Genomic DNA, 15,779 nt, shown 5'->3' with positions numbered 1-15,779 from the left:
TAAATCTAATAGTTTCTAATGTAGATTGCTGCCTTTTTGTTATAATATTATGTTTTTTTGACAGTATTTTTAATATTTATTATAGTTACAAATAACAACTTACTTTCCTTTAATGTTTTTACCGTTCTAACATCTTGTTGTATTTCAGCATGATTCTAGAAATCTAAATGTTAAAGTTGTGGTTAAAGAAAAGGATCGGGATGTAACATATGACAAGTATTTGAAGTATTGCATGGTGTGCGACGAGAAACATTTAGAAGCATTGTGTTTGGTTATTTGTTGTAAGTCCCTCAATTACAAGGGGACAAGTTGCTATTTTATAAAATGTTTCTTCATCAGTTACGGTCAGACGCAGTAATATCTCTAGATGGCATAACCGGATTTAATTTTGGAGTTTATCCAACCGAATTTAAAGTTGGAGATACTAAAATGGTTTATGGCCCCGAAGAGTTTTGTTTGATAACCGGATTTAATTTTGGAGTTTATCCAAAAATGATTGGAAAAAAAGTGCGAGACGTCAATGGTCAAAGTCAAAGTCAACATCCTCAAATGTCAACATCCTCAAATCGTGACCAACCCTTGGATACGTCGTGAGAGTCCACTCGGTCTGATTCCAACTCGTCTGGACCCAACTCAGCCAACTCAAACAAGGAAAAGCATTTGAGTTGATATCACAACGTGAACAACCTTCTGTCACGTCGTGAGCCCCAATAAGCTCAGCAGAAGACAAGGTCTTCCAGCCTCACGTCGTGAGACCTCATGTCTCACGTTATGACTACAGTCTAAAGCCAAAATCCAAGGATTTAAGTCCTTAATCCCTTAAGGCTTTCACTCTAACTTTTCCAGAAAGTCTTATAACTCCAAAATCCACTTAAAAGTTGATGCTTTATAGACATATATGTCTGATACATGTCTAGATCTCATTTGGATAAAAAATGTAGAAATGATCACCAAACTCTCATGCAAGGATTCAAAACCCAACCATTCACTAGATCTGAACCTCGTGACATTCTAAGGATCGTTATAACCCATAAAGTTTCCAAATTTATGGTTTTCTTTCAAGCAAACTCGATCAAAAAGGAGAAAAGTAGGAAAAAACTTAGATCTATCCATATACAACAATAAAGGTAGAAGCTTTGACACTTACAAGGGTCCAAAAGGAATATGAGATGATGATGATGATGTTTCCTTGCAAGATCTACCAAAAGAACACCTTCTGCTCATTCTTCTCTTTCTTCTTCAACACAAGAAATTCTCCAAAAGGCCAAGAATCTACCAAGGAATTAGGGCTAGGGATTTTCTGAGGTGAAGGAAACCCTAAAAGATCATGGGCTTGGGCTGCAGCTGATCTCACGTCATGAAACCTTTTGTCTCATGTCGTGAGAATGATTCTAGCGCGCTTCTTCATTCTTTGCTTGTCACGTCGTGACCACTCAATGGTCACGTCGTGACACTCGATTTTCTCTAAAAAAAATCCTAACCGGTCCATCCTGGAAAATGGGTGTTACATATTCACGAGATCTTCAATTCTTGTTTAGATTGTTTCTGCTAACAATCAACCAATTAGAATTTCGATTTCTGAGCCCGCACTGCTATGGTTAAACTTCGAAAAAGATCATAACTTCCTCTCATGAAGTCAAATCTGGATGTTCTTTAAATGAACACTCTCGATTTAATGACCACTAAGACTTTCATTTAGATCATTTAGGCTAAAAATTAATTTATCAAAAAATCACTTTTTACCATACGCAGAGCCGTGTCGGTTTAATCTCGAAACTTCGAAGAATCATAACTTCTTCATACGAAGTCGGATTTCAGTGTTCTTTATATATACAAAATCTTTGTCACATATACTTTAACTTGTTTAAGATTATTTATCCTAAATAATCTTCTATAAAAATGTCATTTGTATAGCTTATTATATTTTAACCGACTAGCCTGAATCTACGGGTGTTACAATTATTAATGAGAGGTGTCTTTTTCATTGGAAAAATAGTGTTTATCATGGTATTAGAGCCATTTTCATATTTTCTCTATATCTCTTTCTAATCTTTTCCAGAAATATATTTTGCAACTTACATCATGCAGTCGTCCACTACTCTATCAATGATTATGATGGGATCCAACGTCGACACTCCAACCCTAGCATAAAAAAAACCATATGACATAACTAATATTCGTGCTTTTGCACCTTAGTCATCTATACTACGCCTCATGGCGTGAGCTATTTTTACACTCATTATTTGTGGTATGACATTACAAATGTAACACCCGTTTTCCAAAATGGACTAGCTAAATACTTATTGGGGGTTAAAGATGATGTTTTTGGAAAAAAAAAAACCTATGCCATGATGTGGTGCATGGATGAATACGACGTGGCATAACTTTTATGAATCACGTTTTTTTGCTGAGCACCACGACATGGTGGATATTGTAGCCCAAACCCATGATTTTTATGGTTTCTCCCATATTTAAGGACCTTAACTTTAGAGTTAGTGTAACATCTAATGCAGGTATTCGATCTTTTAATGTTTTGATTTAATTAAAGAATGTAAAACCCCAATTAATAGTTGGTCACGACGTGAGAAAGGAAGCCTTACGACGTGACCATCGGGTTGAAACGTGTGTCTATCTTCGTGGGTCACGACGTGAGGATGGGTTTACCCTAATCCCGTGATTTGCGCCCTATTTAAGAGAAGTGAGAGGTTAGGGTTTGTGTAACACCCGAAATCTAGAAGGTCAATTATGGAAATAAATTCCTTTTTCTAGGGGCCAACTCGTCGAGTTGATGGTATAAAATCGAGGTGTTGGAAGCTTTTGGGGCGCGCGTTTTCAAGGACCAACTCAACGAGTTGGTGAAGGGAACTCGGCGAGTTGGACGCTGACTGAGAAACCCTAATTTTAGGGTTTTGCGCCCTATTTAAACACCTTAAGTCCCAGGTGTTGGCCTCATTCCCAGCCTCCATAGCCCCTAACCCTAATCTCAAAACCCTAGAGCCTCCTTGAGTGTGTTAAGCTCATTGTGGGTGTGTTTTGGTGTGTTTGAAGCTCATTGAAGGAAGAGAAGCTTGGTGCAAGGTGGTGGTTCAAGTAGGAGCTTTCAGATCTTGATATTCTGCTCCATTTCCATAACATTTTGGGTATAAAGTTCTAACCTTGCTTATTAATTGCTTAGATCTCTTATTGGGTTCGTTTGTATGCTTTTAGCCATGTTTGGGTGGTCGGTGGGGATGTTGGACGTCCCAAGGTTTATCCTTTCAGATCTAAGACCTTCATGAGTTTTTTTGGCATAAAGGTGCCAACTTGATGGAATTAGGGACTTCATGCATTCATTGAGTCCCGTATTAAGCCTTTCTTGAGCATTTGAGCTTCTTCTAGGCATGTATGAATGTAAAGTTGGCAACTTTACGTGGTTCTCCAGCCTTATGGGATCAGATCTGTATTTTGGGGTTTTGTCTTTGAAGATTAAGTGCTTAATGGTTGAGCCCTCACTCCTTTAGGTCTAGGGTTTGGGTTTGGACCCATTTTGGTGGTTCCTAGGGGTAAAGTTGGAAACTTTACCCTTATAGATCTCATTTTGGTCGAGATCTGAGCTTTGGAGTTCCTGGAGTCGATGAAGGCAGCTTAATGCATTAAACCATTGGGTCTCGGGCGAACTCGGCGAGTTGTTTTGGTTTTCCCTGTTTTTGAGTTGATATGGAACTCAACGAATTGATAAGACAACTCGGCGAGTTGGGTCATTATGGATTATGGATCTTGTCTTTTGGCTTATTTCTTTGACCAAGTTTGTCCCAAGGGGTGCTTAAGGTAATCTGAATTGTATCTAAGGAAAATACGGGCTTAGGATAAGGCCCATATGGGATTGGGCCCAATTTGGAAAATTGGGCCATTAGTGGGCCTTTATGGATCGTTTGGTTTTGGGCCTTTTTGGTTTTTGGAATTGGGCCTCAGTTTTGGTTCATGTTGGGATCAGGGGTAAAATGGTCATTTTACCCCAAGTATGGTTGGTGGGCCTTGGAATGGAATCCAATTGCTAATTGGTTGTTATTTTTATCTGATAATTCGTAGGTGTCGTCAGGGCAGCAACTAGGGAATTCTTTCAGTGGGTTTTCGTATTCGAGGTGAGTCTCCTCACTATTCTATGGGTCGAAGGCACCAATGTCGGCCCATTTGGTTTATGTATCGTAGGAAGACCCGGGGGTTAACCCTTGGCATTATGTATGAAAGACCAGGAGGCGGCTCCTGGCACACTGTATGCAAGACCAGAGTCTGAACTCTGGCAGTTAATTAGTTAAGTAGTGTAGATTGTATGCTAGTTGTCTTTGTGATGCTTGCATGGAAGACCTGTAGGTGGCTCCTGGCACTTGCCTGTAAGACCCAGGGTTATGGCCCCCGACCTGGCAAAGAAAACCACAAGGCGGCTCGTGGCATAATGGCAAGACTATGGATGACACATAGCACCTTTATTGATTATGATATATGAATGATATGTATGGTTCGCGATTATGTATGACATGTATGGATCGTTGATATATATGGTATGTGCTATTTAGGGAACTCACTAAGCTTTATACTTACGGTTTTTATTTTATGTTTCAGTTACTCCAGTTTTCAAATGAAAGAGCTCGGGACGATCGTAGCGCATACACCCGTGTTTTCCGCAATATGTGATCTTTGGGAATGAACTCTGATAATTGTTTTATTTAAAATGTTTTTCAATGTTTGGACAAAGTTACAATGGTGTTTTGATTATAATAAAAATGAAATTTTTACCCTGGATTTTTGGGATGTTTCAGTTTGCATACCCTCAGCCTCCATCACCTTCCTCCTGCCCAAATCGAAGTTAGCCCCTAATGTGACCTTGAAGATCTCATTTAGTGATTTTTTGCACTTTGAAGAAGATGAAGACTCCTTGGGAGCATCATTTTTGGCAAGCAAGTACCTTCCTCACCACCTTGTATTGCTTCTGGACCTTTGTAAGTCCTAAATCTATTGCCTTTCTCTATTAAGCATGCTAGATCTAAGTTTTATTCACTTCTCTTCATGGTTGGGTTGGATAACATGCATGAGATCCATAAAGTTAGCAACTTTATGGATCATTGAGGCCTTTTATTTAGTATAGGTTTCAGATCTGAGGTTTGGTGGTGCTTTTAGACTCCAAGCATGAGTTTTGGCCTCATTTTCTCTTTATTAACGTAGTTAGTGTTCAAGTCATGCATTGGACATGCATGACTAAAAAGCTTCGATTTTATGGTCATTTGGGTTGGGGAAGACATTCTGGAAGGTCTGTAGGATTAGATTAAGGGATTGGGAGCTTAATGCTCAAAGTTGTCCAAGACAGATCTCACGACGTGGTGGATGGCATGTCATGTCGTGATGAGGAGTGTGTTCGCGACTGTTTTGTGCTGGTCCTGTCACGACGTGACCTATGGGTGGTCATGACATGACAATCGGCTGAGGTTGACCATGGTTGAATTTTGACCATGGTTGACTTTTGGGTCAAACTAGGGTTTTAAGGGTGTAGATTGAGAGGGTATTTCTTTAATGCTGCTAGTGTCTTGTTGCTCTTGTCTACCTTGTGTGTGAGAGCTATTGTATTTCTGGCTGTTATTCGCAAGGTGAGTCTTCTCACTACATTTACTTGTGTGGTATTTATGTATGTGACCAGCTGGGCCTTAACAGCTGATTATATATGTGAATTGAATTGAATTGTTGATAACTTCGGGATTGTTGAGAATCCCCAGGGTTGCTGTTAGCCCTGAAACGCGTTGTTAATCCACAGGGCGTGCTATTAGCCCACTAGGATTACTGATAATCCTTAGGGTTGCTGATAATTCGTAGTTGTTTATTATGTTGTGCTTTGTGGATATTTTGGGAAGGAATAACTAAGCTTTATGCTTATAGTTGTGGATTAAACTTGTTTCAGGTACTTTGGATGATTGCGGGAAGGCGAAGGCTTGATTGTACACTTCGGCTTGCAAGTTTAGATGATTACGCATTTTGGATACTCCAATTTGGGATGATTGTACTTGACATACCTGATATTTTAATGACTTGGTTTTTATAACATTTGAGGTTTTTTATATTAAAAATGAAATATTTTTGTTGAAGATTTGGGTTGTTATAGTTAGGTCATTCTCTTCAGCCTTCACCCTCCTATCTCGAAACACTAGCCCATATTGAGTGTTCTTGAGGTTTTCGTGGCCACTTGAAGGCTCATTTCTCATGTTTTGGTGTGGATCTTGAAGATCAAGTTGCTTACAAAGTGTTTTGATGAAGTGCTCAAGTGTAGATCTAGCAAAGTGACATTATTTATGGACCATCGTGAGTATAAAGCTTCAACATTTACTTATAGTTTGTTAGATCTAGCTTATGGTCCATTTTTATGTTTTTGGTCCCTTTTTGGTGGTGTTCTTGGATTTAAGATGACTCCAGCCCCTTCTAAGCACTAAGATTGTCTTCTGGAACTTTTCTTGTTGGAAAGTTGGTAGCTTCATATTGTCCTGGGAGCCATGCGTGTTTTTTGAAGGATTTATGTCATTTTGGACTTAGGGTTTAAGATCTTATTTCATGGTGAGGTCTTAATGGATAAAGTTGGAAACTTTATATATTAAGTCATGAGAAAAATTAGATCTGAAGTTTAGAGCATTGGTCTGAAAGGATTAATTGCTTAATGAAGATTTTGGCTTCTGGCTAGAAACCACGATGTGGCCAAGAGCCTGCCACGACATGGTGATCTCTTGCATGTCGATTATTTTGTCCAGACATGCCCACGATGTGGCCAAAAGTTCTCCACATCATGGTGGCTGTTGACTTGTGTTGACCGTTGACTTGTGTTGACCGTTGACTTTTGAAGTTTGACCTTGGGTGAAACTTGAAGGTTCTGGGTTGTGGATTAAGGATTTATTTTTATTGGTGTTAGTTGGTTCGCAGGATTGATTAGTGCAAGGTGTGAGAGTGTTGTTGTGCTTCTCCAATTATGTGCTTCAGGTGAGTTTCTCACTATGCCATGTATCCCATTGTATATCCTTTGTGTGGTAGGATAAAGGTATTGTTTGAGTACAATAATGCTACTCGGTGTCATGGTATTCTAGACTGATAGAGTCTTGTCTGAGGATTATATGATACTGTTAGGTGTCATGATTAGTTAGGGTAATAATAATATTGATTGTTTGTGGAATTATTATCCTAAGGGATTGTATGCAGTTAAGTCCGATAGCCTAAGAAATCTTGGTCTAATGCCCATCTGCATGGTGCTTGTTTGATTTATTGCTTTTAGGTGGATCATCTTTTCGAATGTCTATCTGATTCCGACTATGTATAGCTTTGGCCCCTGAAAAGTGTACGAAAGACCAGGATTTGGCCCCTGGAAAGTGTACGGAAGACTAGGATGTAGCTCCTTGCAATGGAGTTTAGGTTAGGCCCGTTTACTCCTTAGGCAGGGTCCGTTATGTATATTTGGGTGGGGCCCATTTTGTATGGTTAGGTGGGGACTGTTATGCATGTTTAGGTGGGGCCCATTATGTGAGTTGGGTTGGGCCTGTTGCATATGATATATGTATGTGTATAGGAGATAGGTTGCATAGCGCTAGACTCGAGGATTGTATGTGGATACATTGTATATATATTATGGAATATATGGTATACTGGGGAACTGACTAAGTTTAACGTCCTAAAAACCTAATGGAGAATAGTGCCCATAGCCATAACAAGCCCGGTAATATTACTATAGATATCAATGTCCTTTTGGGTTAAGAAAAAAATAAAGCAGAATTGAAAAGATATTTATTTCAAGGACTTATTTTGTTAATTAATTAATTAATTAATAGTAAATAAAGGAATATGGAATATTCCAGAATGATTTGAATACCATATATAATCTCAATTATATTTGGTAATTATCTTTAAGGTTCCAAATCACATCCATATAAATAAAGTGGTCAAATACCGGTTTTAGATGATAGAAACTTAGCCCTCTTACTCCAAAAGTCGGAACCCTTAAGAAAACCTAGAAAAACCTGAAGGCTCGATACCACGACGTGGTACCTCTTTTGGCACGACGTGACGATGAACAATGTCATCGTTTTGAGCTGGTTTCATGCTGGTTCTTGGTGGTTTGTTTAGATCTGTTAGAGTTTTGCGTCTTGGGTGCGATTACAAGAGAGAGAACTCTCCGTTGGGTTCTCTAGTCCAATCAATTGGCTTGTCAAAAGAAGAAATCTACGATGAAGTCAAATGTATGTTTTTCGTTTCTATTGAGTTCTAAATAAGTTGCATATATTAGTTGAGTTTAGATCCGTTTGTTTCGAGTGTTAGATTAGATTTGTTTATCATTTCCGCTACTATTTTTTTTTATCTAATGAGGCTCGAAACCCATCAAAAACCTAGTACAGTTTTTCATTTTTTAAAAGACATTTCCATAAAAATCATAAGGTATCCAACTTATTGTTTCAAAACATAACCATAAAATCAGAGTATCAAATAACATCTCTCAACCATAAATCAACAGGATGATGTGTACGATCACGTTTCGCCTTCTCCCGATCCTCTAAAGTACCTGAAAAATGTAAATCCATAATTGTAAGCCAAAACTTAATGATTTGCCCCAAAATACCCAACGCAACAATACACATACAATGCACGTACACATGAACCTACAGTCTGACTGGACCGCCTCGCAAGGCCTACAGTACACCTAAACCACTCTCCTTGGGCTTACAGTCTGACTGGACTGCCTCGCAAGGCCTATAGTACACCTGGACTGCTCAGGTATCTTGGCCTACAATACAAAGCAGGACCGCGTCAACCCAACCACAACATGTCAGCATATATAAACATATAATAACCAACAACACAAGTAATCATAATATATCTACCAAATTAACAAATCACTACAACATAACAACATCCTACACACAAGGATATATAGTGCAGTACAAAGTATAGCGAGAAAACTCACATCGTAGGCTAGCAGGCTATCAATACAACTCACACATAATAAAGACTGGTGCTACGAGCCACCTATACAACGATCAGAGGTACATCCTTAATCTATAGCCCAAAACCATCAAGTTGACATAAAGCTAAACTTGGTCAAAAGTCAACAATAAACGGTCAAAGTCAACATCCCAAAAGTCAACTTTGCTAGCCACCACGTCATGGCCAAGCATCTGCCATAACATGGCAACCTCAGGACAAAGCAATCATGAAAACACCATACGCCACGACGTGGTGAGCATATCACCACGTCATGGGAAATGTTCCTGGATTAAGACCTTAATCAATTAAGCCACACACTCATCTTTTCCAGAAGGCTTTCTTACACCTAATGAGTCATAAAAATACTTGCTTTATAAACATGCATGTCCAATTCATGTCTTGAACTCTAGTTAGGTCAAAAATGGTGAAAATGAGGTCAAAACCACATGCATGGAATCAAAACTCAATAATACTTCAGATCTGTAACAAGAAACTATACAGGGACCTCAAGGATCCATAAAGTTGCTAACTTTTTGGAATCCATCCACTCAAACTATCCCAAACTTGGAGAAAAATGCATAGAACCCTATATCTAGAAGATTAACACATAAATATTTGATCTTGTGGATTTACAAAGGTCCAAAATATGAGCAATAAGGTGGTGAGGGAATTTGCTTGTTGTATCTATTCTCAAGGGACACCTTCTTCTCTTTCAAGACACCAAAAATCACCATAAAAGCTTCAAGAACTCAAAAATGGAGGCTAAGGCTTACTTGGGATGAAGGGAGGTGATGGAGGCTAAGGGTGTGAAAACCATAGCCTTCACATCCCTTAAATAGGGGCACTAACCCCGGAAATTAGGGTTTTTCATGCAACCAACCGTCGCGTCGTGACAAATGCCATGCAACGTTGTGGTGGACAAAATGAAGGCGTGTTCCACTGGGTGATAACATGTCGTGGTGACTACATCTCCACGTCGTGTCCACCAAAAACCATTTTTATTCTTATGTCTTAAATTCCAAAATCTCAAGAGAAAATACCTGGAACTTGGTGTTACAGTAAGCTATATGCTTACAGTTGTGGATTAAATGTTTTGCAGGTTGTTCGTGAGAATAACTCGGCGGGACTGTACACATGCATTGAAGATATTTGTTTCCGCGATTTTGTAACCTTAATTCTGATAATGTATGTTTTCAATCAAACAAATGTTACTCAATGGTTTTGAAACAAAGGTTTTAATCGGCTAATATATTTTATGAACAAAAATCTCTCTGTAATTTTTGGGACATTACAACAAACCACTTAGATTAACCCCTCAGGAAAAACTCGTGTTGTCACCAACAAACAAAAATGGCTTCGTCTCAATTCCGTTGTAAAATTATGGATATATGGTACCATCTCTCAACCGTTGCTACAGATGATTTTCATACGAAATATTACCGCCTATCAAATTTGTACCAATCTCAAGAGCTTGTTTCGTGACAACAAAGATGCAAAGACCATTTAACTAAATTGTGAATTTTGAACGTCTTTCATCAATAATTATTATATCATTGCTTATTATATTCACATTAAAATTATACCATGTATACTTGACAACATTGACGATGTTGTTCCAGAAAAGAATTTGGTCATGACACAATTAACGGTCTCTCTCGCAAATATGACTGCATGGATAGTCACGTCCATCATCGATCTCCAATCCTGAAATTTTTAAAGACCCACTCCATGCTCTTGTTGGAAGAGAATATAATGAATCAATTTTGTCCCATTCAACCTTCTCACTTGGATCATGCCTCGTCCACTTCAATTTTGGTGACCAAGAACACTCGTTAAAATCCTAGACAAAACTATAGAGGTGGGCGTAGACGTTGTGGAGACCATAGTGACACTCGAGGCAATCATCGCCCATTCTCTACCAGGAACCAACAACAACAACTATCATAGCGCCAATTTGATTTCCCTATTCAACAAAAAAATGTAACCTATATGGATTTAGGTGGAGCTCAACAACTGTAACATCCCGGAATTTGCAGGTATTTTCGAATCCTCCTTTTATTATTATTATCCTTGTCATTTTTAGTCCTTGGGGATGGAAGGGTGGAGCCATGAGATGCCCTAAGGGCTAAAGTTGCAACTTTGGATCAGGAGGAGTACGCTAAGCGTACATAAGGGTACGCTGAGCGTACTAGGTGAGCCCTAGTACACTGGGCGTACTCACGTCAGGGGAAAACCCTAATATTTAGGGTTTGGGTAGTATATAAGTATCCTTATGAGCTCATAACTCTCTACCATTTCAGCCTCCATAGTTTTGAGTCGTTTTCCCCAAACCCTAACCTCTCTCTTGAGTGTATGCGCTAAAAGTATGTGTTTTGAGTGGTTGAAGAAGAAGTTGCATCAAGGTGTTGGAGAAGTGAGGCAAGCTTGAAGATCTGAGATTATCTTGTCATCTAGAAGCCCCAGGAGGTAAAAAGCTTATGCCTTTATGCTTATATGATGCAGAGCTTGCCTTGATAGCTTTATGAAACCTTTCTTGTCCCAAAAAGTCCCAATATTATGCATGTTATGTTTCGGACGTGTTAAGCTGTCCTTTCAAACCCTATGAAGGGTTCTAAGTGATAAACATGAGGTCCCAATGGCTAGAAGTGTCCCATGTAAGTGGTAGAAAGGTTTTAATGGATTAAGACCTTGCATTAAGGACTTTCTGGACGTTCAAAGTCTTAAAGTTTTAGATTTTATGGTTCTAAGACACATTTGGTCGATGGATCTAGAATTTGGGCTTTAGTGCTTAAGCCATTAAGCACTTATTTGAGTTTTGAGTACAGCGAGGGTACGCCCCGCGTAGAGAGCAGTACGCCCCGCTTACGCAGTCAACATCCCCGTTTTCCAGTCAACGCGGGGCTTGCGTACACCCCACGTAGCTTCAGAGTACGCCCCGCGTACGCCCTCTCATGGGTTTTTGCGAGTTGGGCTTCAGATTTGGGCCACCTTTAGGCCAACTGACTTGGACTCTTATTGGGCTTTCTGAGTAGAAGTGTTTTGGGCCAATTTTTGGAAGTGGATCTTAGGATGAGGCCCAATTAGAGAGTTGGGTCTAATTTGGAAAATTGGTCCAATTATGGGCGTTGTATATTGGGCTTTTGGATTAAGAAACTGGAGTTAGGCTTTGGCCCAACTTAAGGAAAGGATAGAATGAATTATTACCCTATGTTTGGACCCTTGGTCAAGATTGATAATCTAACTGTTGACTTAGTATTCGTTATTTTGGATAGTTCGGGATTTTCGGTGAGGCAGCGGTCAGAGACTTTCAGTCCAGTTCAACACTACTTGTGAGGTGAGTTTTCCTCACTATACTCAAGGGTCTAAGGCACCAAGGCTGGCCCTTTGGATTTTTATCCTGCTTTATTACTGTTATGATATGTTAGATCGGTATCCTGGTAGATATGATGTTTCTATGCTTAGTGATCTGTAGATCGGTTTGACTGTGTGTAGACTGTTATGTGATTATCTGATATATGTGCATATGTTTGATTGTTGGTTGAGGCTTTTCTGCTTTGTGCATGAGCCAACAGACTGGGGCATTCCAACCTGATGGTTGAGGGTCGAGAGTATTCCATCCCGAGGATTATTGGACTCATAGTATGTGGGCATTCAAACCCGATGGTTGAGGGCTGAGAGTATTCCATCCCGAGGATGATTGGACTCATAGTATGTGGGCATTCCAACCCGATGGTTGTGGGCCGAGAGTATTCCATCCAGAGGATGATTGGACTCATAGTATGTGGGCATTCCAACCCGATGGTTGAGGGCCAAGGGTATACCATCCCGAGGATGATTGGACCCATAGTATGTTGGCATTCCAACCCGATGGTTGAGGGCCTAGGGCATTCCAACCCGATGGTTGATTGGGTCCATAGTATGCTGTTATTATGTGTGTGTTATTGTTGTGCGAGTATTTTGGGGGACTCGCTAAGCTTCGTGCTTACAGTTGTGGATTTTGTTTCAGGTACTTCGGATGATCGTGGGAAGGTGAAGGCTTGATCGTGCACCTCCTCATCTTTTATGATTTTGATTTCTGGGATTCCCTGATATGAAACTATTTTGAAAACATTTTGTAATAATTAATGATTTTTGGATGTTTGAAAAAGTTTTAAATTTTCGTGAATTTTATGGATGTTACAACACCGTAGGCCAATGCCTCACCACCTAACACCCCTCCAATAGGCTTCTTCCCACTTCAGACCAGTTCTCTCGTGGACCTGCTCTACACTAGCCAAGCTTTAGCGGTTGGTCGATACCTAATGGACTTCCGACAAATCAACAAGCCTAATAACATGCCCCCCTTGTCAGCGCATCTAGTCCACAACATTCAAGCTTGATCCAACACCTCCTCTACCCAGGCAATCTATTAGGCAACTACTCTGCCTAAAAAATTATCGATTAGGTCATCATCGTAATTTTAACATTTTTGTGGTTTTGTGGCTAAGTTTTGTATCACATTTCTTTAGTCCATATGGCATTGTTACCTTGATGTCATTAACCTTTCGTCCGTGTGGTTGAGGTTTATATCGTGTTTCGTCAATATAACATGTATAGGGGTGTGTCATGAACAATAGTTTAAAAATTAAAAATTGTAAATTCTACTGTATAATACGATTTAGCAAAATTACGAACAAGAAGTCATACCATAAAAATTATGAACCTTATTATATGGTTAACTGCAAAAATTTGTGGTTTGATAAACATTAATAGTTATAATTAGAGCCTACTTTCGATTACTTGGTTTATATTTAGTTAATATTTAAAAGAATGTTTAAATCCCCATGATAAAGGTCTAGTGGCTTATGTGTAAAATTCAACACAAGAGATCCATAGTTTAAACTTTGACATGCCCGAAATATTGTCATTGTTTTGGAGAATGACCTCTTATATAAACTTTGAAGCGAGTTGACATGGACCGCTCAAATAATATGATTTTCCATTTAAAAAAATAGCGTTTAGGTATGTATTTCCAAAAATATTATATTTTGGGTAATGGGTTAAAAGCCAAACACAACTATGTAGTTTTACATACATCTCAATAATAAGCTTTCTTAATTTCATTCTTTACTTGTTTCATGGTCTCTATTAAGTATAAAACATCACTTGGTTCTTTCTCCTTAATTACAATATTTACATTATTATATTTTTAGAACGGCAAACATATAATCCTTGCTCTACTCTTAAATTTCCTTTTTTTTTCCAATGAGACTTAGGGCGTGTTCGGCATGCAACTTTTGGGAGCTTCTAGCTTCTAGCTTTTAAGAAAACGCTAGTTAAAAAGAAAAAGTCTCGTTCGGCGACAGGAGCGTTTAACTTTTAGCCTAAACAAAAAGCTCCAAAATCAAAAGCTACATGGAGTAGCTTTCAACAAAAAGCTCCAAAATCAAAAGTTACCCGCTATTAGTGTACATTGTGTATCAATCGTGTATATGTATAATAGCCCATTTATTAGTCCGTATCTAAGCCCATTGTATCTTGTATATATACATCTATTGTTTAATGAAATCATTATGGGAAAATACTTACCAAACATGGTATCAGAGAACTTCTAATCTCGTTTACCTCCAGCCGTTTACTCCTCTCGATTCTTCTGTCGTCTTTCTTCTCCATCTCTATTCTTTTCTTCTACCTTGCGGCCATGGCTGATAAAGCAAAACCTTTTACTTGTACGCACATCAAATCCTATGTACCTCTCATACTCGATCTCAACAAGTTGAACTATGATGTGTGGCGTGAACTCTTCTTGACCCATTGTCGTGCCTATGGTGTCCACGGCTATATTGATGGAACTACAACTTCCAAAGGCCCTACTGATGCTGATTGGGATAACCTAGATAATCTGGTTAAGTCGTGGCTCTATGGAACTATGACACAATCGCTTCTTACCATGATCCGCAAGCCAAAATCCACTGCTCAGTCCATCTGGGACGATCTTGAAGCCCTGTTTCGAGATAACAAACACTCACGGGCTATTGAACTTGACAATGAGTTGCACTCCTTGGTTCAAGGAGATCGGTCCATTACTGATTATTGCCAGAAGATGAAGTCCATTGCCGACCTATTGGAAAACATTGAAGCACCTATACCTGAGAAAACTCTTGTCACTTACTTGCTTAATGGCCTCAACCCCAAGTTTGACAACATCTCCCTGCTCATTCGCCACAAAGACACACCTGTTACTTTTATGGAGGCACGCTCAACACATGTGTCCGAAGAATTCCGTATCAACCGCATGCACACCTCCTCTTCCAGTTACTTTGATCATGGATCCGCCCCCCAAGTGCTTCTAGCAAACAACAAACCAGATTCCAGGCGTCCCAATCAGAACAGGTCTTCTACCACCCGACGCACCGGAGACAACCCTCATCATCGCCGTTCTCAGCCGCCTTCTTCCTCTTCATAGGTCATTTCCGGCGCTCGCTACCCACCTGCCCACCCCTGGTCCTCTTTCTACTACCCATGGACTACATAGGGGTGGCCTTCCCCTCCACCGTGGGTTGTTCCTCGCCCACCGCATCACTTGCAACATCAACGCCGCCAGCCACCGTCCAGCAGCGACAACATTTTAGGCAAATACCCAACTTCGCCTACTGTTCCGACAGCCTTCCATACTGGTGCTGACCCAACTGCTTTTCCACCTCCATGGCAGTGGTTTCCTCCATTTCCCGATGACCAGCCCACCGAATTACCTGCTACCTACAACACCATGACTCTCGATGCACCAGAAGATGCGAATCGGTACATGGATACGGGTGCAA

The 15,779-nt window shown here is 39.8% G+C and overlaps 1 protein-coding gene across 1 annotated transcript; it reads left to right on the top strand.

Annotated features, from left to right (window-relative positions):
* The first annotated feature begins 14,659 nt into the window (after nucleotides 1–14,659).
* Nucleotides 14,660–15,424, top strand: LOC145158579 (uncharacterized). The gene has a single exon (XM_079077459.1). The coding sequence runs from the start codon at nucleotides 14,660–14,662 to the stop codon at nucleotides 15,422–15,424; it is 765 nt and encodes a 254-aa protein (XP_078933585.1).
* The last annotated feature ends 355 nt before the right edge of the window (nucleotides 15,425–15,779 follow it).

This window comes from Lactuca virosa, chromosome 2, assembly GCF_052849685.1.
Source record: "Lactuca virosa cultivar CGN04683 chromosome 2, Lactuca_virosa_CGN04683_v6, whole genome shotgun sequence".
NCBI lineage: Eukaryota > Viridiplantae > Streptophyta > Magnoliopsida > Asterales > Asteraceae > Lactuca > Lactuca virosa.
The sequence above is the reverse complement of the archived record's forward strand: the minus strand, read 5'-3'. Positions and strand labels throughout refer to the sequence as shown.